The sequence below is a fragment of the Rhyacophila brunnea genome, unplaced genomic scaffold (genome assembly GCF_057557595.1).
Source record: "Rhyacophila brunnea isolate RB1 unplaced genomic scaffold, BYU_Rbru_1.0 scaffold_20, whole genome shotgun sequence".
NCBI classification, from domain to species: domain Eukaryota; kingdom Metazoa; phylum Arthropoda; class Insecta; order Trichoptera; family Rhyacophilidae; genus Rhyacophila; species Rhyacophila brunnea.
This window is the reverse complement of record NW_028232860.1, coordinates 13,885,484-13,911,617: the sequence shown is the minus strand read 5'-3', so window position 1 is coordinate 13,911,617 and position 26,134 is coordinate 13,885,484. Positions and strand designations below refer to the sequence as shown.

The window sequence follows — 26,134 nt, the reverse complement described above, 5'->3', positions numbered from 1 at the left end:
TATCAAAGCCAGCAATGTACCTTAAATTAATGTATTAGATATTAAATAACATCAGGTATAATGCAGTCAAATACATTTGGCAAACCTTTCGTTGGTCCTTGCAATTGACTTTTTTTAAATTTTTTACATTACCTATGTGTTGCCATGACTCGTGTATTTTAGGGTGGTTTAATAATATATTATTATAATATGCGATCATGACAATAACATTGTTAATTTATAAGATGAGAAAAGATATGGTCTACAGCTATATGTATACATCTTTCCTACAAAGTTGATAAAATGTTTCTAAAGATACCTACCCGAAATTCTTAATAATTCTCGACTTTAATTTTATCTTGTTTTTCAGCCAATCCTTTACCTTATTGGATTCTCGGAACGGACTATGATACGTATTCGGTCGTTTATTCCTGTTCAAATTTGGTGGTACCCATAAACTCTAGCTCCGGTGAGTAACATGTAAAATAATAAAAACAAATGAACAATGGGTTATTTGAACATGGCAAATGAAGATACCAAAACAATCTGGATTTCATCTCCGACTCCAGAATCCGGAACCGGTGTTAATCAGGTGGTAGGAAGACTGTGGTGGAACAATGTTATAAAACAAAAAAACTTTGATTATGTGGTACACATTTTATTAAAAATAGACATAGCATGTAGGTATGTCAACTTTCTGGCGCCGGTGAAATTTGAACCATAATAGACCGAAGAAAAATAATAATATATGATTTTGAAACAGAATTAAACAGAATAAAATCTACATCAATAAGAATATATCCAGTGTTGATAATGGTATAAAAACAGTTATCGTTTTTAAATCGAAAAAAAAAACTTTATACTATAGAATTTAATATTATCATTTTGTAATATCGCTGGAATTTTTTCTTCATATTATAGGTATAAGGTTGTCACATTATAAATACACCCAATCCGATCCAATTTTAATCAAGCAAGAAGCACCACAGTTTGCGTCAATTTGCTTTAAATTGCAGCGCCGTGTGTCTTAGCTCTATGATATGCCTGGTGAATATTATACATAACCATGTTTTTCATGAATATTATACATTATTTTTCAGTGACGTGTTGGGTGCTGACAAAAATCCCTCCATTGAGCGGTCCTGTGATTGCAGAGGTCGACGCAATTCTTAAACAATCTAACCTCAAGTGGGAGCCGTTTAGGCCTACACTCCATTCTGGGGCAGCATGTAGTACCGTGTGAATAAGTTGACGGTCCCTGTTTGGATATTTGAATATATTATTAATATGTAATTAAAGGGAACTGCATAGAAAGACATTGTATGACGTAGGCAAATGCGGCAATACATTTATTAGGGGATGTATTAGGGGTCCATGGGACAGACTCACTTTCTTTTCAATAATGGCTAACCTATAATAGTGTCATATTACTGTAATGTGCGAACAAAATATATGAATTTTCAAATAAAATATTAATTATTTAACATCAATATTGTATTGGAATTATTTTTTATATTGCCGTCTTACACTTACCTACCTACCTATAAACTAGTCATGTGAAAGGAGTCACTTTAGTTTTGAACATACGTCTTCGCGTCAATTACATGTCTCTTTCTTATTGATTAGGTCATTCGAGTCACGAATAACCCAAATTCTCATCGACCGCATTCACGGATAATGCTCGGACTTGCTTTGGTCTTCAGCGAGGCTATTATAATATATCACTTAACATACAAAAAGCGCTACATGTGATAAATATATCACATTTATCACTTTACGTATTCAGGCGGTTAATTATTACAATAATTTAACCGTCCGAACTGTCAACAAGTGATATCTGTTAACAGCTCCTCTCTTGGCTGTTTTAACTTTTAGAGCGAGACAGAGTACGTCAATTTCACATATTGAGTATTGAGATGCAAGATTCGACTATCTCCAAGGTTAAATTGCTTCACTATATTATGTAGGTAACTTAATTTTATCGTATGTAATGGAAATTAATTTTATATGCAAATATCAGAAAAAAACAATTTATTGTTGTTAAAATAAAAATTGAAATGTATAAAGCGTCCCCCTCAAGGAAGAACTCACCAAATACAGTTTTTGCTCAAAATGAGTTATTTATACAGAAAATCTTGCAATTTTTAACTCTATCTTAGAAAAAATCACCAAAATTCTAACTATACGTTTTATGTTAAAAATTACAAAAACAAAAAATTCACCAACTACAAAAAAAAGATATTTGTGTTATGGAAAAAGTCACCAAAGTACTTTGGTGACTTCTTCCATGCGTATTTTTCCCTATTCGCAACACTTGGTGACACATCTGTCGCGTCTTGTCAGTTCAATGTTGTGTATTTTGGCAGTTATTTTCTCTTCTCGGTCGTACTCTCATGGCTGAGGATCGTGATCACCTTTGAATTCTGTCATCCTTAGGGCTACCAAGGCTCTCAGAGTAGAATGAATGGTGCACCCAGTCAGCTCCTTTATTTGGTCGCTCCAGCTCTTCTCTGGAGGTCACCCAAAACCACCATTCTCTCCAGGTTGTCTGGTCTGCGCCGGACAATATGTCCAAAAAACTGCAGAATGCGTCTCAGAAATATTTTCAAGAGCCGTTCCTTTTGCAGTCTCTGGATGATTGACTGGTTCGTCCTGAGCTCTGTCCAAGAAATACGAAGCATTCGGTGCCAGAACCACATCTCGAAGGCATCAATTGCCTTCCGCTCCCTTGCGTTCAGGGTCCATGATTCGCCACCGTATAACAATAATATGGTGAACACTAATATTTGCACAAGCATAATTTTTGTGGGAATTGAAATTCCCCGATCATTCCATATTATAGTGGTAAGACGTGTTATCTTTTTTTTCACAATCTGTATGCGTCTTCTTATTTCCGCTTCACATCCGCCTTTTCCACGAATGGTCGATCCCAGATATACAACCTCGTCCACTGTTTCCAAGTTTTGGAATATACTTGCTGTTGGTAGAAGGTTAGCCCAATCGACAACCATTGACTTGGTCTTATTCCTATTAATAAGGACGCCGTATTTGTGACTCTCTTCCTTTTTCGTAGCAGCTCTGTGAGTTCTCTTTCATCAGCAGTGATTTGAGTTGTATTATCTGCGAATCATTCGTTGTTTATTTTCTGGGCACCAATTGTTATTCTGCCTTGCCATTGGATCTAGGGATTTCCGCATTAGGTATATGCTTTCCATATTATTGAATAAATGGGGAGATAAAACACATCCCTGACGGACTCCCTTCTTAGTTTGGAAACTCTCAAGAAAAATATGCGTCCACAATTTGACTGTGTATTATTAAGGTGAAACCCGGGTCGCAAAAAAACGACTCAAATGGAATAGTACAAAACTTAAATCCATTAGAATTTGACAATCTATGTTTGAGCTGAAAGTAAGGCTAGTTGCTATTATTGGAATGAAATGAATGGAAAAAGAGGCAACTCTGAAATTGGTTCTGCTTTGATAAAATGGATGGAAAATCTTCCAGCTGAAGTCAAAAAGTCTTACTGTTTTCTGTTACACGTGGTGGCCAGAACCGCAACAAAAATATTGCTGCTATATTTTTGTTCACAGTAATCAAACATCCTAAGATCCATTCATACCATTGAAAACATTTTTTTAGAATCTAGCCATTACTTTATGGAATGTGATAGCATGCATTCTGCGATAGAGCGGGAAAGTAAGATAAAGTCCGTCTATGGAATGATTGGTTGGCTGGAAATATTTAGAAATGCGAAAGAAAGAACCAGCGACCGAGAGCCATATCGTATTGAAGAGATGAAGTTCAACGACATGATTGATTTCGAATTAAGGATGAAAATGTTTATACTATAAGAAGATTAAGGGTGTGCGATTCAACCACAAACTACCGGATATTATCCAGTTTAGATATGGCCACTGGAATGAATATAAGAATTTACAAATATGTGGACATGGCAACTTTGAAGTACCACCAGCCATAAAAAAGGCATATAATAAAATATTGACCATAAGTGTGCAAAAAATTATCCCCTGGAAACTTTGCACGTCAAACAATATTCCAAAGGAATACCACGGCTGGTATGCACAACTACCAGTGTCCAGAAATATTCCTCAGAATGATATTCTGATGAATGAAAACGAATCATAAGAAGAATAATTGTTAATGTGAATGAGGTCTATGTATAAGACATATAATATGTAAATGGACAAGATTATTTCAGTTAAATACCGTATATTATTCTTTTATGATGTGTTTTATTGATAAGATCATTCAAGATAAAAAAAACTCACCATTTGAATAATGTCATACATTTAATGGGTATGGAAAAACTAACCAAGTACGAAAAATAGTTTTTCAAGATTTTTTCTAAGGAAGGTTACATGTTTCAAATGTAATGTGCATAAACACAAAAATAATCAATCAAACAAAAAAAACCGTTCCCTTCTATGTATTTTCGTTTTCTAATTAGGTAGAGCAATTTAAAATTTTCAAAATGTTTAAAAGTCAATTATCTCAGGATTTTACTTTTGTTGGTTGGTGAGTTATTCCTTGAGGGCGACAAAAGTATGTTTTTTATAAAAATGTTACAACCATGATGGTAGGTAGGTATGTACTTACCAAAGACCTAAAATCATAAAAAAAAACCCAAGGAGTTTTTTGTTGTTCTTTTTTTTTAATATGACAACCTAGTTTTAGGTTAGGTTTTAAGTTGAATTCAATTTTTAGCTATAGAAATTAAAATCTATGTATTGGAAACATTGCATTTTTGTAAATAAAATAGATGGCGTCGTGTTTTGCATTGGTTACTTACTTTTTGTACTGTTATTATTATTTGTGCTTTTACTCGATTGATTGTCTAAATCAGGAGTTGTCAACCTTTTTATATCTACCGTTCACTTTTATATCTCTGTTAGTCGTAAATTTTTCTAACCGCCCACCGGTTCCACAGTAATGGTGATTTATAAAGTAGGGAAGTAACGTTATTTTATAAAATGTATAAAGCAGAGTTTCAGCAATTTAAAGCATATAATAATAATTACTTACCAAATACTTTATGTCGGACGTTCGCTAAGTTTGGCAGAATACATCTTTTTTATACTTTGCATATATAGCAGCATGAAGACTGATGAAATTACATTTAATTTATTCAATTATTAATGAGATTCTTGAGGCTGATACTGCGAAACTTAACACTTATCTGGCTGGATATCTGGCTTGTGAGGAACAAACAAACGTTTTTAAAACGCCTACTATGAAAGCTGGAACGCCCACCAGTGGGCGGTAGGGACAGGTTGACTACCCCTGGTCTAAATAATGATATTTCCTTGTATGAGACAACAGTTATTTATAGCAAAATGGAAAAACATATTGTTACTGAGAAAGTATTAGGTACTTTGTATGTTATAACAGTGGCGCACCCAGGATTTAATATTGGGGGGGGGGGCAAGGAGGAGAATGTAAATTAGTCCCATAGGATCTTTTTCTTCTTCACAGCCTAATTTCTCGTTTATCGGCCTTTTGTCTATTGCACTTGTCTATTATCGGTGTACCTACACCATGGTAGGATATTTGGCGGGCCCCCTACCTACCGCTAAGGTTAAAGGCAGTGTGAAACACTACATTAACATTTTTCAAATTGTGTTTTAGTTCAAATTGACGGTAATCATACAGTGAATTATTGGCGATTTTTGATACATCTACTTTAATGATGGATGCCGAGTATCGGCACATAATAATCAAAAAATATATTGCACAATTATATAATTTAAAATGTTCATAGCCATGAAATATAATAGCGCCGCAGGCGACTTTTTTACTATTAAAGCTAATTTATGATGTGTGTTTATCTCACTTATCTGGTCAACCCGACACGCCGGGCCCCCCCAGCCCAGGCCCCCAAGCTAGAACCCTGTCAGCCCTCCCCAGCCATGACCTACACTACTCCGGAATTCGGGTGAACATCGAGAATTTTTTGACAGTTCCATTGGGTTTCTAAAAAAACTTGACATTAGTGTTTCTAAATTTTCGTGTTAGAAATTAAAATCTAAGAAATTTTTCTAAAAAGGGTGCTGGACAATTACAAATCATTTTTTTGCCGTGTTTTTATTTGTCTAAGCCCAAAGGTATAGTTTATCGGCTTTCAATGTCAATGTTAAAAATCATCCTGATAATTTTGGGGGGTGCCAGGGCCCCTTGCCCCCCCCCCCCTGGGTGCGCCACTGTGTTATAATAATAATTATAGAATAAACACTGATATGCATTTTATTTTCAAAGAAAAAGAAAATTATTATTATATACCAGTACCCACCTACGTACTTTCTTCTTCCCTGGAAAACTGGATTAATCATAAATAATATTTGTTATCAGTTGACTAGACAAAACAATTACATTGCAACATTTTATTTATTAACGAAGGAACTAGAGACAATATTTGCAGTAGATTTATGTAAATTATTTGTGTCATAATACAAGTAGTGTCTTTAGACAGACGTGTGAATCATTCTCGTGCTTCGGTGACTGATTCATTCGGTGAAAAAAAGTCCAGGTAAAAATGAACTGCTCTCTCTGCATCGTAGATAAACGAATATTATTTTACTATATTATGGTATTAAATATACAGATTGAAGCCGGCTCTCACATCTAAACTCGCCTCGTCTGCCGCACAGCCATAAATCAAACAGTCTAAGAACGTTGATCCGTTGTTTCATAATATAGCGACAGTCGCACGTAACCTTCGAAATTTATAGATATTTGGATGCGGCGATCGCCGAGACGGTATAGGAATGACCAATTCGTTGGTGTTTGTATGCGTCCTGGCGTCTTCGATTCGCAGCCCGAGAAGCGTGCAACTTCTCAATTGCAACAGTAGATGTTTTTTTCAAACTAAAAAGTCGCATTCGACCAATCTGCGGAGCTTCATTTGGCAACGTGTGTTTTGTAAATAACGATGACGTCACATCGACGTATTCGACACGCTGCAGGCGGGACGAGTTTTGAGTTGAGAGCCGGCTTAGGTTCAAAGTCGTTTACCTTCATATTCCGCTATTATATAATCGCGCAAAATTGTCAAGCACATTTATTGGGACTGCAATTAAAATATCTTCTTTTTGCAAATATATTAATATAATAGGTCATTAAAATTAATAAAAACAATCATGGGCCATAAAATATAAGAAATCGCAGTTGATTTATTTAATATTGTATGAATACTACAGGGCTCGAAATGGACCGGAACGCACCGGAGCGCCGTTCCGTTTCATAAAATCTACAAAATTATCGCTCCGTCTCGTGAAAATATTAATTTGACCGTCTGAGCTAGATATTTCATATAATAAAAAAAATAACATAAGTACTTATTTTTATAAATCACATTTACAATTAATGTATTTAGTATAGTATAATATAGTTGATATTTTCGTAAAGTTATCGAGCGCCCTGGTTCGTAAAATTTTCCATTTCGAGCGCTGAATACACATAATATGATAGAAAACGTACTTACAGGAACAGAATCAAGAAAAGAAAAAGGAGGTAAGTAACTTAGTTTAAAATCATGTTGACAAAATAATAAGCTGAAAAAGTTTTCTAATCGCGAATGTGTGTTCTAATTGTGGCTTTATTATCAATTTTAACACGACGATGATTACAATAATACTCTCTTATTGTATTACTATATTTTATGTGGTTATGGAATGTTTTATTATAAAACGAAAAAATAGAAGAGATTATAATGAAATAAACATCTTTTCTACATAAGCTACAAATGTATGTGTACATGGTATGCATGGCCCCCATATCCTGAAGAGGGCCTCCAGGCCACGATACTTGACGGGCCCCCAGCCTATCGCTAAGGTTAAGGGAAGTGTAATGTTCTATAGTAGTGTTTCCCAAATGATATTCGGAATTCCGTGTATTTTTTAATGTGAAAATAAAGGGTATTCCGTGTATTTTTTAGTGATTTTCGGAATTTTAAATAAATCAGCTTGCATAGTTGTCGGCACCCAGCATCATATTTATGAAGCACTGATCGCGACCCTTTTTTGTGATAGGCAAATTACATATTATGACCCTTCGCCATGGGGGCTGATAGGGCTCTAGCCTAGGGGCCCGGCGAGGCGAATCGACCAGATAAGTGAGATAAACACACATCACAAATTTGCTTTAATAGTAAAAAAAAGTCGCCCACGGTGCTATTTTCTTTCAATAATATTATTTAAAGTTATGTGGTCGTACGAAACAATTTTTAATTGTGAATCCAATACTCGACATCTCCATAATTCGTATGGATGTATTAAAATATATAATAGAACACTAAATATACACATTTATTTTACCGCGTACATACTGCCTTTATTCTTAGCGATAGGTAGGGGGGCCCGCCAAAGATCCTAGCCTGGGGGCCCGCTTCAAGATATGGGGCCCATGGTCAGGAAACACATTAAAATTAACTAGCTGAGCCAGCTGGCTCTCGCCAGTCTGTCTCGCTAGGTCTTGCAGACGGCTTGGCGGTGTTGGATTTTATTATAATTGTGAAGTATGCATAGATGGCGCCATAGTTTTCTCTTCGGGATGGATTTTTTATTCACGTCAGACAGTTTGACATTTCGCTGATAGTAGTAGAATGAGGTTGCGGAATCCTTCATCCAGCAGTGGATTGATCCTAGTTGATGATGATGATGATAACGATATGAGTATGTAGATAAATATAATATCACCAATTTTGATAAATACAGCAATTCAAATGACAGAAAGGAATAGAATCAGGCTAGAGAACCCTTCATCCAGCAGTGGATTAGATCAGGTCGATGGTGACGATGACGATATTAATATGTAGATAAATATAATATCACCGATTTTGATAAATACAGCAATTCAAATGACAGAAAGGAATAGAATCAGGCTAGAGAACCCTTCATCCAGCAGTGGATTGATCCTAGTTGATGATGATGATGATTATAACGATATGAATATGTAGATAAATATAATTTCACCGATTTTGATAAATACAGCAATTCAAAAGACAGAAAGGAGTAGAATCAGGCTAGGGAGGGCTTTATCCAGCAGTGGATTGGTTCAGGTCGATGATGATAATGACAATATAAATATGTAGATAAATATAATATCACCGATTTTGATAAATACAGCAATTAAAATGCAGAAAAGTATAGAATCAGGCTAGGGAGGCCTTGATCCAGCAGTGGATTGGTTCGGGTCGATGTTGATAAGGATGATATAAATAGGTATAGTATCACAAATTCGTTTAACTGCTAGTAGTAGAATCAGGTTGTGGAACCCTTCATCCAGCAGTGGATTGATCCTAGTTGATGATGATGATGATATGAATATGTAGATAAATATAATTAATAGTATATAGATAATATATTATTAATAATGATAATTATAATTATAGTAATGTATGTAATGTATTAATAATGATAATTATAGATAATATAATAAATGAAATTCAAGAAATCTACTGATATTTGTGTTTCTCCATAATTGTAAATTAACTGATGATTCTTTCAATAATAAACTTGAAATGATTTACGCATGACGTTTTTTGATGTTATACACTTCTAAATTGACATAAAAAGCATTGTAACTCTACCCAAGAGCGCCATTTTACCCATTAATATCATCATTGCTTACAGACTCCCGCTCCCAGCTCCTGACACCCGGCAGGAATCGTCCCTGCATCTCCTGGGCTAACGACCCAGTCCACAAATTATCCACTATGCTACGAGGTGACATACTTATGACGACAAACTTTAACTATTGGCCTTTTAATACCTGCTCATCAGTATTCTTCAAAATCAAGCGACTATCGGCGATCGGTTTTGGTTTATTAAATAAATGTAGGTATCTACTACTTCAATTACTAATCGACGTCACGGATTTCTCCAATATTTTATGATGGTACTTACTCGTACTTGCTAACAATTTTATATTAATACTTTTTCTATATATATCTATATATTTCTATAATTAACAATTAAACTTATTACAAACCACCAAATAAATATTATATATTTACTATTGGAATGACAATACAAAATATTAGCATCTATAAATTAATTACCATTGGCTGCTAATATTAGGTAGGTACCAATATCCTAAGTATATAATATTTACCAAATAAATAGTTACTAACATACATATTAAATTAAATTAACTATCAGCGCATTCAAAAATAAATAATAGCATCGCCTTTATTTTCATAGAAATACCTAGATTAAAAGTAAAATAAAGACAAACAATGTTTAATTAATAATAATTTGAAATAATAATTATTTTTTACGTCATAGTAGTTGCCGGGTCACACTGTAGAATTCATATAACCGTTGGGATTTTGTGTCATTTATCAAAACAAAATGCAGTTATTTAGGTTAAAATACTCACTTCCAAAACTTTACTATAAGTTCAGGGCGAACTGGTGATGTATCAGCTATAAATGATCTCTTCAAATTTGATGAATTCACTATTAAAACAATAGTAACTTTAAAAACAATATCAATAAGACGAAATTTGAAAGAGCATTCCGGACGGCCGAAAAATATGAAAGTGGGCGTGATTGTTTTAGAGCTGGACAGCGTGAATGTGGGAGCGAGATGCACGGCGTCAGCGCGGTTTGATTGGCTAAAAGTCATATTCGGGAAATAAAAACTGAGCCAGAGATTTATTTCGACCGAAATTAACTTGGATATTCAGGTACGAATAGTTGGACATTCGGGAGAACAACACGGAGTAATTGTAACTTAACATGGCGTATTCGGGTTTTTCAAAAAACTATCTCTGTTCCTAGATAAAAAATATATTGTTTTTATAAATGATTTCGGTAGAGTTCGATAAAAGAAATTGAACTGTATTAAAATGTCGATTTCGACAAAAATGGATATTCGGGAAACAAATCCTATAGCGACGAGATGTTACCTTGTTTTTAAAAGTGATTTTTTTGTGACTGTGTTAAGTTATATAAAATTGTGCTCACTTCAACTTACAGTCACTCGAATGCATCTCATAAGTAAATATGTGGTCAGTCAATTGAAATACCGTATGTTAGTATACATAGCGTAATAAATTTATAGTGTCAAAAGACTTGATTTCCGTTAGAGGTGTAGAAACTTAACTTAACAGAGAACTTAATTCATAAAAATTTAAATAAATTAATTCTAATATGTTTATCGATCAATCTTATTATGATTAGTTTGTGAAAATTGATTGTATATATCGGTTAAAACGCATTTTAAATTTAAAGCGGCCATCTTTGTTTAGTCGGTTCGAGTGTTGCAAACATTGTGAAAAAATAAATTCCCATATTGTCAATAATGTGACGTATGTGCCGGAAAGCTTTAGAGAAACATCAATATTATATCGCAAGATAACTTAAATTCGGAAAACCCTTCCTTTCATACTCTATATGACCTATTTGAATTTCGAACATTCCATAAGTGTGTTTGGCGTTTTAACCCATCGGACGTGACGAATAAGGCACACAATCGCTCGCGAAAACGGGCAAAGCTGTAGGATAATAATAATGAAAGATTATAAAATAAAAGTCTATCCGTCTTATAGCGCCGCCGACTTTTTTTACTATTAGAGGTTATAAATGTGTTTATCTCACTTAACTGGTTGACCTGCTACGCCGGGCCCCTCCTAAGCCCGGACCCCTAGGCTAGAGCCCTGTCAGCCCCCCTTTGTGGGGGTCATGATGGTATGGTATCTTAAGATTTAACCCTCTTTCGTTTAGTTCTTGAAGATTCTGATATCCAGCTGTCTCTCATCCGTTCTGATGATACCCAGCAATCGGGAATTCTGAATGGGACTAATTCGAGTTTTAGAGGTATATTTTAGTTTAAGTTGAGCGGATTTGTACATATCTGTCAATATAAACCGTAGTATGGATTATTTACCAGTGAAATTCTTCTCCGAACTTCTTGACAGAATATATATCTTCTATAACGTAATAAATATATATCTGTTGAAGGCGAATATTCTATCTTTAAATAAAATGTTGATTATTTTTTGTTGCAGTTCCCTGATACGCACGAAGAAATGGAGACGATTGCAGAAGAATTTAATAGTAAATGGCAATTTCCAAATTGCCTGGGCGCAGTTGATGGGAAACACATTGCAATCGTGCCACCTGCAGGCGCCGGCTCCCACTTTTATAATTACAAACATTTCCACAGCATTGTTTTGATGGCGATTGCAAATGCTAATTATGAATTTATTTATGTTGATGTTGGAACAAATGGACGTATTTCTGATGGAGGCGTACTGAGAAAATCTGATTTTTTCAAACGTTTAGACGAAGGCAGATTAAAAATACCTGCACCAAAAAAACCTACTGCTAATTCTGATGCACTGCCATTTGTTTATATTGGCGATGAAGCCTTTGCATTACGTAACAGGTTTAATAGAGCTCGGACTGAGGTTACAGGACACCTTAGCGCCTTTGGAAGCAACGACTAATCGGAACTCGACTGCCAATGCTAAGAAAGCGCGAGGAGATTTTGAAAAATATTTTAATACTACCGGGGCTGTCACATGGCAAGAAAGTATGATAAGCAATAGATAAATTAAACCAATGTAACAGTTTAGTTAAAATGCTTTACCTCAATACAATCTTCGTTGTTTAACGAGTTGGAGTAACTCTCATCAGGAGACATGTTTTCCAAATCGTCCGCCATGCTGGATATTGAGCTCGATTCTGTAAAACAAAATGTAAATTGTTAAAATACAACATAATACTCAAACTTGTTTTTTATTATCTCTCCCCTAAGTACCCATTCCTTCATACGGTTAATATTGATATGATTATTTATATTGGTATAATTGGTGTAATCCAGTATATCAGGTATTTTCAAAATGTGTTTTCCGCTGTATTCCTCATAACCAAACTGTACCATTAATTTTGATTGATGATTGACGATTTATTGATTGTCTCTGAAGGAACCTAACTCGAGCGATTTTTGATTTCATGATCATTTCTTTTCTTCTTCTTTCGACCATGTCCGATCATAATATGGACCTCCACGGAGTGGAGGTTTGTATTGACAGATTTTGTTTTTACGAGAAATGGATGTCAGCCACTTGCTCAACATATTAGGTCCATACTCTGACTCATACACAAATTGAAATTCAATGTGTACTTGTCAGACCCAGGATTTGAACCTGGGACCCGACCACGACTCAATAAGCCAACGCTTAAGCCGCGCTTCCACCGCCATGATCGTACCTATATATTATTATTTCTTACCTACCTCAGCAAAGAATAAGTAATTTTATTGTGACTAGAAATGATTCATAGCTGTATGTTTTAATTGCTTAATAGTTGCTAATCTAATGCGATGTCACTTTCAGAGCTACGACAATGTCATAGTCTGCACGTGTATAATAAATAGCTTTAAAGCATTCCCTCGTACCTATATATTATTATTATTTATTACCTACCTCAGCAAAGAATAAGTAATTTTATTGTGACTAGAAATGATTCATAGCTGTATGTTTTAATTGCTTAATAGTAGCTAATCTAATGCGATGTCACTTTCAGAGCTACGACAATTTCATAATCTGCACGTGAATAATAAATAGCTTTAAAGCATTCCCACGTACCTTCCATTTGGTCGTTCAAGAACTCCAAATTTTTATAGTACCACAGTTTGGGTAGATATACTGCGTCTGTGCCGGCTCCGCTTCGATATGATGTCCTTACTTTATTTCTCTCCTTTCTGTAACCCGACCTCAATGTCTGTATTTTCTTTTTGACATCGTTGACCGTTGCCTGCGGCTCCACCTTGATTAATATTTCCAAAAGTTCCGCATACGCCAAGGACTTGGCATCACGATTCTTGTCGTCTTCCACAACGACGGGTTGTCTTTAAAACAACTAATAAAATCTTCCAAGAAACTTTTCGAATGCACTCGTAGATCTACCATTGTTGTTTTCGATGTCCGAACACTTTGAATGACAGTAAAATAATGATGGCGCTGTCGTCCGTCGGCATAGATATAAATAATGTGACGGTAAAGCGTGGTGAACGTACGAATTTCAGCGGCTCGGCGAGTAAAATATCAAACATGTTTGAAATCCAACGAGCCTGGTCTGCGGATTAAAAAGTCCGCAGACCTGGGGTGCTCCACGCGAAAAAAAAGTCCGAAGACTGTAAATCGTCTGACTTGCGTGCCAATGGAGCGCCGGCATTAAATCCGCCCACGAGAGATACTCGTAAATACAGTATGATACATTTTAGCGTCTGATGAAAAATAGTAAAAAATATAATTAATAGGGCGTATAAGATTACAACTACGTAGGCTTACGTTTCAATTGGACGTAGTTAAGCAGAAGCCATCCAAAGCCCTCATTTTTGCAATATTGAGATATTCATAGATTCAAGATAGTTTACATTAAAATTTGAATTAGCTGAAAACATCCAACCCGAACGATGATCACAAAAATTAATATAGACGTTTTTTTAAACTCAACTTTACTATATTACACTCAAAAAAAAAAAAAACAGAGTTAAACCATCCAAGTGGTTTGAGCGCTTTCAGCTCTTTTTCATATTGAATTAATTTCCATAAAAATTAATTTGTAGAATAAACCTTAGAATAAGTGACAAAAAATTGTTTTGTTGACAAAGTTCAAGCCACAAGTTAAAGTAAAATTTTGTATGTTTTTGTATGTATAATCAGCATTAAATTCTGTCTTATTGTTTATTATGTGCAAAATGTGTATATTATTATGTTGTGTATGTTGGAATAAATTATAATATTTCGGATAATATGAATTGTTTTTTTTTGTTGCCCCTTCAGTTTTACTTAAGTTAACAGTTAATTCTATACTAATGTTTTATTATGCATGTGGGACTGGGTTAATGTGTGCTTAAAAATAATATTAACATTGGTCGTTGAGAAGTGTTCTGCTCCATGTGCGACTTATATAGGTACGCAACTATAAGGCGGTCGCTCATTTTTTTTTTTTTTTTTTAATAATAACCATACCCTTGCTTTTTCGTACAAGGTGGTTGGGTGGGTTAGTTGCATTGATGTGGGGCTAATTAGGTGCCTCCATTTATATCTTTAATTTTCTTTATGGCCAGGATTAAATATTTTGTGTAGTGTTCTTGTGTTGTTCTATTGCTTAGTGCTTCGTGAGGCTTTTGGAGGTCAATTTCGTGATTATGTTGTCTACATCGAGTCCTGAGAGTCCATCGCTCCCTTTCTAGTATAGGGCAGTCGTTGATGACATGCCACACAGTTTGAGATGTGTTGCCGTCACATGGACAACAGTCGTCATCCCTCAATTTAAATCTTTTTAGATAAGCTTGCACCGATCCGTGGCCTGTTAGTATCTGTGTGAGTTCGTGTGATATTTTTAAGTTCCTGGCAAGAGTGATGGCACAGTTTATGTTTGGAATAAATTTCTGCGTTATTGATCCTGTGGCGGATGTTGTGTATCTGTGGTTCCATAGCTCTATGGTATCTTCGTTTAGTTTTTGTTTTGCGTAACTCAGAGGGTCGCTCATTGCCATTTATTGTAAATTCAAAGTTAGGTTGTGAGGAGTTGGGTCAACGATCACTTCCCGTGCTTTTCGGGTATACAATGGTCTTAGGTAAACGAATCACAACAGAGACTGCGTCTCTCATATTATGTACACGGATTCGATTCTACTACCAGGACTTTTTAAAATTCCATTGGCGTCTTGCGAAACTCAAACGTATAACCGTGTGTAAATTATTCGTAGGCAGTGTCTTTTTTGTTGCATAATACTCACGGTTATACGTTTGAGCTTCGCAAGACGCCGCCGCGCCGCGCCCGCCAAATCACTACGGCCGAGCACTTAACCTTGACAGTGTTTTGTTTTAATTACTCATAATAATATTTCAAGATCATGCCACTTAAGGGGGGACATGCTCGTCGAAGGTCAAAATTGAGTTTTTATTGTAAATTCAAACCATGATCCTGGACACTCCTTAAACGTTGTAGATGATCTATTTATATAATTTTGAAGCCTTATTATCCTTTATAGTTATTTTAAACATTTGATGACTGCATGAAGTATTTTTGTTACATAAAATAGTATTCTTTTAAGCCTCTCGCTCTAATGTTTTAGAATATATTCATATTTCGGTACATAACTGTGCAGTGGTGTTAAGATTTTTTACATTTATTAATTTTTAAACGCATTTATAAAACCATTAGCATAATTTATTACGAGATAATTTTTGTAAAATATTCACGGTAAAAAATTATATTGATAATATCTGTGATCCCAAATTTGACAAGAATTAGGCATTTTATTATTCAAAAAATCGGCAAGATTAACACATTTCAAGATGATTCTAAAGATATTTATTATAAGCTATGTCATTGACCATTCAAGTGTGATAAACATCTTATGAATAATGATTGCTTTATAATAATTATTGACCTAAGAATAAGGTAGTGTTTTTTTGAAATACGCCATTTCTTTTGTCATTCCCCAGTGGTTAAGCTACAACATACGGCCGTAGCCATAAATTGACAAACTATAATTGAAGTAGGGAGTAAAATGATATTAACGCGCGTGTTTGAACATGTACCGTTTAAAAAAAAATAAAAATAAAATCGGTTAAGTACATGTTCAATGTTTCTTCACCACACAATGCATAACAATCGAATTATCATAATGCAAAAATTAAGGTCAGAATTATGTAGAAATCATCGTCTAAATATTGTAAGATTTTGATTAGTAAAACAGTTGGTTTCAACAAGATGGCTACATGCCGTATTGTGAAACACTGGCTTTATTGCGGGTTAAAAACAAATTTTTACGAGAAGTTGGATAACCCTTTATTATAATTTTATTTAGGTCTGTAAATATCTCTTCGTTTAACGGTGTTGTCATTGTGAAGTATAGTTACAAACTGAAATAAACACACCGATTATTAGCGGTCATAAACCGTTGAAAATTTAAATATAAACTTAACTTTAAAAAAGAAACTAATATATTATTTTCCTCTCCGAATTCTGCCGTCCTAAAGCAGGGCACTTTTCGATATGGATGGGGTGGTCCTGAGGAAAATGATAGACTACAGAACAAGAAGAAGTTGTGGCAGCAGAAACGGCAATACCAACGACAGGCAGAAAATATAAGAGTAGAAACCCATAGCAACCAAAATCAACAACCATAATATACGAGACCCGATCGCAACGAACACAAAACGAAGTATTACTGTTATTACTAGTATATACAATCAAATATAAATACATTGAGGATTAGAACGATAAATCAAATAGTGAATAATGCAAGGCCGGTCCTAGAGAGTTCGAGGTCCGATTGAAACATTTGCACATCATCATAGGACACATATATTTAACGCCGAAGGCGAAAAAATCTCATCTCTAGAAGAGGTTCTATGAAAAGTTTTAATATTCACATTTCCTTCTTTATTTGCCACCCCATGCATGTGCCTCTCTTGAATAATGCACGGCCTGCTTACACATAATACAAACTTTCCTCGATATTATGATATATTCCATCTACGTGAGGATGAGTATAATAGGTAGATGTTGTTTTATAAATTCTTAAAATAGGGTCCACTTAGCTTATTGGGTGTGCTTCCATGCTTTATAATTTATATTTAATATATTTTTTTTATAATTTTGCACATTTTAGTTTACTTTTCATACTGTTTTTGTGATGCTTTTTGTGACTGCATATATTTATTTCTTCTTTACACGGTGTCTTTGTTTTTAAATATCATGTTGTGAACGTATTAAATTTGTAATTTGTATTATTCAAAAATTATATAAAAAAAATAATAAATTTTTATTTTAAATTATGTATTCTAGTAATTAATTTTATCAACTGTACTTTCTCAGCAATCATCAGGCATACGTATCAGAGACGACACGACGTATATAATTATCACGAATATTTTTATTCCTGGTGGTTGATATGGGCTGTACAATCAAAAATGACATCAATCTACTTGGTCGCTTTCATTCGCCCACTAATATTCACAAAATAGTGCACCATAATATCTGTATTTGAAACACGTTCAAGATATTTTTGAATATTGAGGTCCAATTATTTAGAATGACAAGGTCTAGCGAGGCAGCTGGCTGACGCCAGCTGGCTCTGCTAGTTTAGAACGATTGAGTGTTTGAGAAGTGTTACAGTCAAATATTTGATTCAAATTGAAAATCAACAATTTTTTGTCTTAGGGCGATTGGGCCGGATCGGTCCAATCGCCCTTAGAACCGGGACTGTAATAATATGTAATGTGTACTTATTTGATTGTAAAAATAAAATACGATTGATAATCTACATATGCATCGTAAATACTATATACAGACACATTACATAGATTGCATAAATCACGACTAATAAGTAGGTATATAACTTTTTACAATAATCTACATGAATAAAAGGTGTCTAACTAAATATTAATGGAGGATTTATTAAGAAAACGATGGGTTCAGCGCTCGAAATGGACCGGAACGGACCGGAGTGCAGCTTCGTTTCGTTCCGTCTCGTGGAAAAATTATCAACGGCGTTCCGGTTCGGGAATTATTATGAAAATCATAAAGTGTATTAATTTACATTTCTAACACCGCGACTGGCGCGTTTGGAGTCGTTGGCCATTATATATAATTAACGTGTTATTCAAATGTGGTAATTAAAAGGTTAGCAGTGATTATGTTAATAAAAAACGTGGCATGTCGTACACCCATATTTCTACAAACAATATTAACATAATATTGGGTTGTTTTGTTACAAAGCTTTTGGGCGATTTTAATGTAACAATTTTGGTTAATGAGAATTTTGTACTTGGGCTTAATATTCCGGGATTCGCTTTCCGAAATCTTACTGATTTTACTAATTGGCGGCTAAGTGACAGATAAATGAAGGCAAATAATAAAACCTACCAATTTTTACATCATATTTCATAAAAAAACAGTTTTTTCGCCTGCAGCGGTGAAAAACATCTGTCCAAATCATGAGTGTTTATCAGATAATATTATGTAAATAATTTTATGTCCAAAAAATTGGTAGGTACATGTATTTATGTACGGGCGTTGGAAGTTATACTTCTTTGGCGTAACAAAACAAAAACAAAACTTGTGATAACCTAGATTCTTCGACTAGCTCTTAATTATCTTGTTAAATTACACACCCAAGAAAAGGGGCCGCTTATTGGAGCGCCGTTGGTTTATTTCTATACACGTTAACTTATATTACTAAATTATATATTATTTCTCGTTGTTTTTATTTTTAAAGTAACAACTGTCACTCTGACATTTGATCGCTTGTTTGTGTAAGGGATTGCAAATGGCCGACGATAATAAATTCATTGTCTAGGCAACGGAACAATTCTACTATCAAACTTGCATTTGTATACAGCTGACTGATTCGCAGCTAACTTCATACTGTCTCGCACTTTCGTAACGGCGTGCGCAAGCAGCTCTCAATTTCAATCTCTTCCAAACGCCCCAAGAGAAGTATAACTTCAAAAACTCATACACTTAAATATTTTCTGAAAATTATCGAGCGCTCCAGTTCATAAATTTTTCTATTTCGAGCGCTGAATGGGTTGAATAGTCAAATTTATTAATTTTAAAATTTATGTATTATTATTTTATTACATACCGTGAACATTACAAATTACAAATTTAACAACATGACATTTAAAAACAAAAAAACAGCGTAAAGAAGAAATAAATATAATATGCATTATCACAAAAACAGTATGAAAAGTAAACTAAAAGGTACACAATTATAAAAAAAAAATATTAAATATAAAAAATATAAATTATAAAGCATGGTACTTTATAATTTAGAAAAGTCGCGAAAACAGAAGCAGTATGTTGTAGAATCCATTCATATTGTAAACTTTATTAGGAAAAATAAATTAATTCTTCACCAGTATTGATAGAATAGATAAAACTATTATTAGTATAATAATAAAACAGCCTGACATAGGTACCTGTCAAAAATAACCATGAAAGTATATTGTATGTAGCTAAATAATTACAATATTTACATATTTTCTGGATTTCGTAATTTATTTTTATTGGTTATTATGTTGTTCAAATGTGTTTTGTGCTTGAATATTATTATGTGAAATTTAATCAACCGTCAACCTGTACGTAAAAAACATACCATGACTGACATGTTGATTACTATCGCGTGCATTTATATAAGAGAATACAATTTGAAGTGAGGGGTCATTCGCGATTTTGAGTTGAATTTGGTCGTGAGACTTCTACGTTCTTTTAAATTTTTTAAATTATTATTAAGAAACTAATATTCTTAACTAAAGTCTTCGTTGCTTAAAATATGTTGATTTTGAGTGTTGTTTTGGTATTTTTGGGAACGGTGAGTTGCCAAGTGATTTCTCCGGGAAAATGCGACCCTAATTTGGTGGTTGTGGATAAATTTGATATGGAAAAAGTAAGTTAATAAATGCACATGATATATTGGTAGTTATTCAAATTAATTGTTTTTTACGTTTACCAATTATTTTTGAATGTCAAAGTAATTAAAAATAATAACGTTAAACTGACAGATAAAATCTAATATTTTATTTACTAATTATATATTTAATATATAGGTACGTCGTCACATAATAATTATACAATTAATGACATCTAGGTAAATACGTGTTAAGCTATTATAAATGACCATATTATATTTTTATCAAGGAGTCTTACTATAATACCTAATTATATAAAATTCAATATAATCTGTGAAAGGTCATATATCTCTGTGAGGATTTTATAGAGATCTTAAAAATCAATTTTCACTGGATACAGTTAACGGTTAATCTGTTTATCACATGGGAGTTATGGGACTACTTGCCATTCAAAGCAAACAGCAGTATCTTTTCTAAAATACCTATTATGAATACAATATTATTGTATTGTCGTTTGTACTTTTTTATTATTTTATCAATATGTTTAATTTTGATTATAAATAACCATATAAAATAAAGCAATGGACTCAGAATTTTGAAAAAATTGCAATATTTTGCATTCTGTATCGAAATATTAATTTCTAGGATGAGATAAGCTAGAAGACAATACCAATTAAATAATAAACAACTTTTTCATACAGTCTATAGATTGTACAATCTAAGCACCCAGAAATACTGCTAATTCTTAACCCCTTTCCTTTACAAGGCTGAAAGGCTGAAGGCTCCATCCGTAGCCTGCCACAGAAATCAGCATTTTTTTTACGATAATTTAAGATATTTACACACTTAACCCTTCCATATTTAGATGATTGAAATGAAAGTGATAATTCCAACGATAAGTACCTACAAATAAAATCGAGTCACCATTTTGGCCTTTAGTTCACATTCTCGAAATATTATATAGAAAAAGAGAGTTAATTGAATTATAATTATAATAATCTGAGTAAGAGTATCTATTCACTGTGAAAGCAATTTTATTTTAGTATTCTGGACTCTGGTATGAAATGGCATGGTTGGAGACGGCTCCTTTGTATATTGGAGACTGCGTCAAGGTCACATACGCCTTGGAAAACTCTACATTTGCAGTTACAACAAAGCTTTTAACTGCAGGAGTGCCAGAAACGTATCATTCCACTGCTTCGCTGGATCCCAATGCGCAAGGTGGCGGGAAATTGATTGTGAAGTCATTATCATCAAGTAAGAACAAATACATATTATTTATTATCCACATTTAACGTATAGATTATCATATAAAATATTGCTTTAAAATTTTTGACATAATCTGTGGAAATGGAGTGTGGCGGTGTAGATTTACTCACCTGTTCAGTATTTTTGACGAGCTGGATAGTGGTGATTTTAGGTACGTGGAGCACCCCTCACCAACTTTTACCTATCTGTGCCACACGCCGTTATTTAGTATTTAATCACGAGTTTGAGTATTTTGTTATGTAATTTAAATATATGTTTTTAGATTTTGGTATTTTCTTACGAAGCGACCACCGGGTTTGCTTTACGCGGCGTCTTACGTGGGTGTTACGTGATGCGACGCGGCGCGGCACGGAAATATGGAGTGCCACACGAGTGGCCTACGTGCAGAATATGTCCGGCGAGCGATGCGAAGCGGTGCGTGGCTTCAACGACGCGATCAGTCATGAACGTATCTTTCTAAATACATAATATTAGTTCCACTTCTTTGAGATAGATATTTCTGTAAAAATTTGTATTTAAAATATGAGTTTTCAAATAAAAATAAACCCTTGATGCCCATGATGAATAATATGCGATGACGACCGGTGACAAGCCAGGTTGGACAACGTTGCCGCTTCGCATCGTTTCGCTTTATATCGCTTCAAACCGCGTTGCGATCGCGTTCGCATCGACTTCGCCTACGTAAGATGAGCCGTTACAGAAAACACTGATATTGTAAAATTGATAAAGATCGCTTGGGCAGGACGAATGGAAATAAGGAATGATACATCTCAATTTAAGCGCCCTACGTCTGCGAAACCGGTATAACGACATTGGCGGTAGACCACGGGTTTGATGGCTTAATATAGCGGAAAAGAACCACTAGACAGCGGTTCTCAACACGACACCCAATATGTTTGATCGCGCTCATTGTAAATTATTACTAAATAATAACTACAAGATAAAAAGAACTTTTTATATACAACGTTTTTAAATTTTCTGTTGAATCATATAAACTTGATTTGACTAGCTTAAACGATCAAAAAAAAACCTAACCGTTTTTTTTTTTTTTAACGGTACATGTTCAAACACGCGCGTCAATATCATTTTACTCCCTACTTTAATTATAGTTTGTCAATTTATGGCTACGGCCGTATGTTGTAGCTTAACCACTGGGGAATGACAAAAGAAATGGCGTATTTCAAAAAAACACTACCTTATTCTTAGGTCAATAATTATTATAAAGCAATCATTATTCGTAAGATGTTTATCACACTTGAATGATCAAAGACATAGCTTATAATTAGTATCTTTAGAATCATCTTCAAATGTGTTAATCTTGCCGATTTTTTGAATAATAAAATGCCTAATTCTTGTCAAATTTGGGATCACAGAGATTATCAATATAATTTTTTATCGTGAATATTTTACAAAAATTATCTCATAATAAATTATACTAATGGTTTTATAAATGCGTTTAAAAATTAATAAATGTAAAAAATCTTAACACCACTGCACAGTTATGTACCGAAATATGACTATATTCTAAAACATTAGAGCGAGAGGTTTAAAAGAATACTATTTTATGTAACAAAAATACTTTATGCAGTCATCAAATGTTTAAAATAACTATAATAAAGGATAATAAGGCTTCAAAATTATATAAATATATTATCTATAACGTTTAAGGAGTGTCCAGGATCATGGTTTGAAAATACAATAAAAACTCAATTTTGACCTACGACGAGCACGTGGGCCGTTAATTGAACTTGAACATCGGTCAACTGATTAAGTTGGTATATATAATTTGAAAACGTCTCATGCATATACACACTAGAAACAATCGTTTATGTCGGTAATAAAAACGACGCCCGACTTGAACCAGTATCTGCTGGATTCGCGCCAGTAGGTTTTAGCATTATACTACGGGTAGTCCCGTCGGGCGTCGTATTTTTTTCTACATAAACGATTTTTTCTAGTGTGTGTATGCATGAGATGTTATCAAATTATGTATATTCAGTATATACAATGTTACATTCTGAAATCTTGTGTCTTATTCGTTGAATAAAAAAATAGTTTATTGATTAAGTTAGCTAAAAGTGACTCTGCATTGCAGGTTCATTTGCAGAGAACTTCACACTACTCGTATGACATTCCTTTGCCAATTTTCAGGGCACGTAAAAAGACAATCCGTCACGATGTGTAGATAAGCAGCCAACAATATTACACTTAAGCATTATTATTTAGTTGAAATTTATGTAAAACCGTGTATAACTACAGTTGAATAAACAATCACAATATATATAAAATAATCAGTGTGTGTACTTATGTATGCGCGTTAGAAGTTATACTTCTTTGGCGTAACAAAAACAAAACTTGTGATAACCTAGATTCTTCGACTAGCTCTTAATTATCTTGTTAAATTACACTCAAGAAAAAGGACCGCTTATTGGAACGTCGTTGGTTTATTTCTATACACTTTAACTTATATTACTAAATTATATATTATTTATCGTCGTTTTAATTTTTAAAGTAACAACTGCCAATATGACGTTTAATAGTTTGTTTACGTAAGGAATTGCAAATGGCCGACAATAATAAATTCGCTGCCTAGGCAACGGAACAATTCTAAACTAAAATATTATACTGTATAATCGTCACGATTGGAGTATCATACTGTGGCGTAATGGTAGTGCGTTCGGCTGATAACCGAACAATCGGTGGTTCGAAACCAATCGAGTGCGTTTATTTTTGTGTGAAAAAATAAATTATGTGTTACATGTCACACGGCAAAAATACACTCTGATCTGATTTTCCAAACGCGCCTAAAGAAGTATAACTTCAAAAATTGGGAGAAAATATTTATCAAAACATCGGAAGATCAACACAGCGATGTTAATATTTGCGGAGGTTTGCGTTCAGCGTTTGTTAAATAATTCTAAATGTCATAAGAAAAATACCATATAAGACTGCTTATATATATATACAATATACATACCCCAACTTCATTGATTTTAATAATTAGTAAGTTGGTTTTTGTAAAAAAAGTATTATTTAAAATTATTAAATAACATATTGGTGTCAGTCACTTCCTGTCTAATGTCGAATGCGCCTGCGTCCACAAAGCTGTTGAGAATCCCTGCTCTTCTGGACTTTCGGCGTAACTGATTTGCAACCCAAAGCGAAGACTATTTTTTTTTAATTAACCTGTTTCATCGGAATCATAAAAAGTTTTCAGTATTATAATTTTTGGATTAAGCATAACATTATTTTAATTTGTTTATTCCAGATGCAACATCGCCTTATTGGGTATTAGCTACTGACTACAACACGTATGCGCTTGCTTATGGCTGTGTTAATTTGAGCGATAACAAGAAAACAGGTAATGATTTGGTTTTATATCGACAATTTTTGACTTCACATACATTATATAGATTTACACTTGAAAGGGCTCTAGGCAATACTTTTTGTTTCCCCTTTTTACTACTACATTATTCCCATAAACACATTTTTATTACGCATGCTCTCATGATTTCAGTAAAGTTGTAAAAAGAAGCACCTTTTTCGATCAGCAAAAATAAGAACTTATTGAAGGTTTATTTTCTCAAAATCTAGCGTTTTTTTCTGCCAAATAACTTGTTTTCGTATCCCATCTAGTTTGTTTTTCTCACCGACAGTTGGCAACACTGCCGGGTGTCCGCTTCAGAATGTGGGGGCCATGGTACTGACAGTAATACTGATCGTGCAGGGTCTGCGTAATATTGATGAAATTAATATTTTGAATGTTTCAGTGACTAGCTGGATCTTTAGCAGAACACCAACGCTGTCGCCGGTTTCAGTATTGGCCATGAATAATATGATCCAGTCGATTGATGTACTTGACTGGAACACATATTTGTATACAAACCATACTGAAAGTGCCTGCAGGCCGAAGGAGATGTCCACACTGGCAACATAGAGTGACTGTGACAATATGCAAAGCTTATAAAAATAAATGCACTTCACTGGTGACCAATTAAGGAAAACTGCAAAATAAATGTCTTTTTCTTTGATTCAAACTTTTATTTTTTTAACCTTGGGTCACCCATAATGTTTTTTTTTAAACTTTAATCCACGATATTATATTTTATATTTTCCATTAGGTACCGTAGCATAGGGTGACTTTGGCCCAAACAACTGACATAAAATCGAACTCAACAAAATAATGGGCTGAATATTTTTAGTTAAGTATTGTTAAACATGTTTTTATTTATTAGGAAAATATAAGTATTATAGTTTCATCTGATTATTTTTTACAATATGTGTAAGTATGTGCAAGTATTATAATGAGTTTGATGAGTTTGAATGGTGGGCTGAAGTTTATCCAGTATTACCATCACACACAATAATCGTGCGTACATTTTGCAAAGAATTTAATGAAAAAAACAATGCAAAAATGTTACTAAAATGAAAAAAAAACAAATCCTTCATATTTATTAAACTATTTAGAAAATTAATCAAATCA

At 34.0% G+C, this 26,134-nt stretch overlaps 1 protein-coding gene and 1 long non-coding RNA gene across 2 annotated transcripts; one reads left to right on the top strand and one right to left on the bottom strand.

Annotated features, from left to right (window-relative positions):
* Positions 1–673: 673 nt before the first annotated feature.
* LOC147071229 (uncharacterized) lies at positions 674–13,952 on the bottom strand. Its single transcript, XR_015070816.1, has 3 exons — positions 13,594–13,952; positions 12,594–12,688; positions 674–1,237 (listed from the first exon to the last, which is right to left on the bottom strand). It is a non-coding gene; the product is annotated as an uncharacterized LOC147071229 (long non-coding RNA).
* Positions 13,953–20,112: 6,160 nt separating this feature from the next.
* LOC147071228 (apolipoprotein D-like) lies at positions 20,113–25,682 on the top strand. Its single transcript, XM_085948349.1, has 4 exons — positions 20,113–20,420; positions 21,426–21,639; positions 24,920–25,012; positions 25,422–25,682. Exons 1-4 carry the CDS (start codon positions 20,307–20,309, stop codon positions 25,586–25,588), a joined length of 588 nt encoding a protein of 195 aa, XP_085804475.1. The 5' UTR covers positions 20,113–20,306; the 3' UTR covers positions 25,589–25,682.
* Positions 25,683–26,134: the final 452 nt, after the last annotated feature.

Bases quoted from the DNA above. Each gene is read 5' to 3' on its own strand.
- LOC147071228 (XM_085948349.1), top strand. From the start codon at position 20,307: ATGTTGATTTTGAGTGTTGTTTTGGTATTTTTGGGAACGGTGAGTTGC. The intron at 20,421-21,425 runs GTAAGTTAATAA...ATTTTATTTTAG, and splicing joins ATAAATTTGATATGGAAAAA to TATTCTGGACTCTGGTATGA. The intron at 25,013-25,421 runs GTAATGATTTGG...TGAATGTTTCAG, and splicing joins GAGCGATAACAAGAAAACAG to TGACTAGCTGGATCTTTAGC.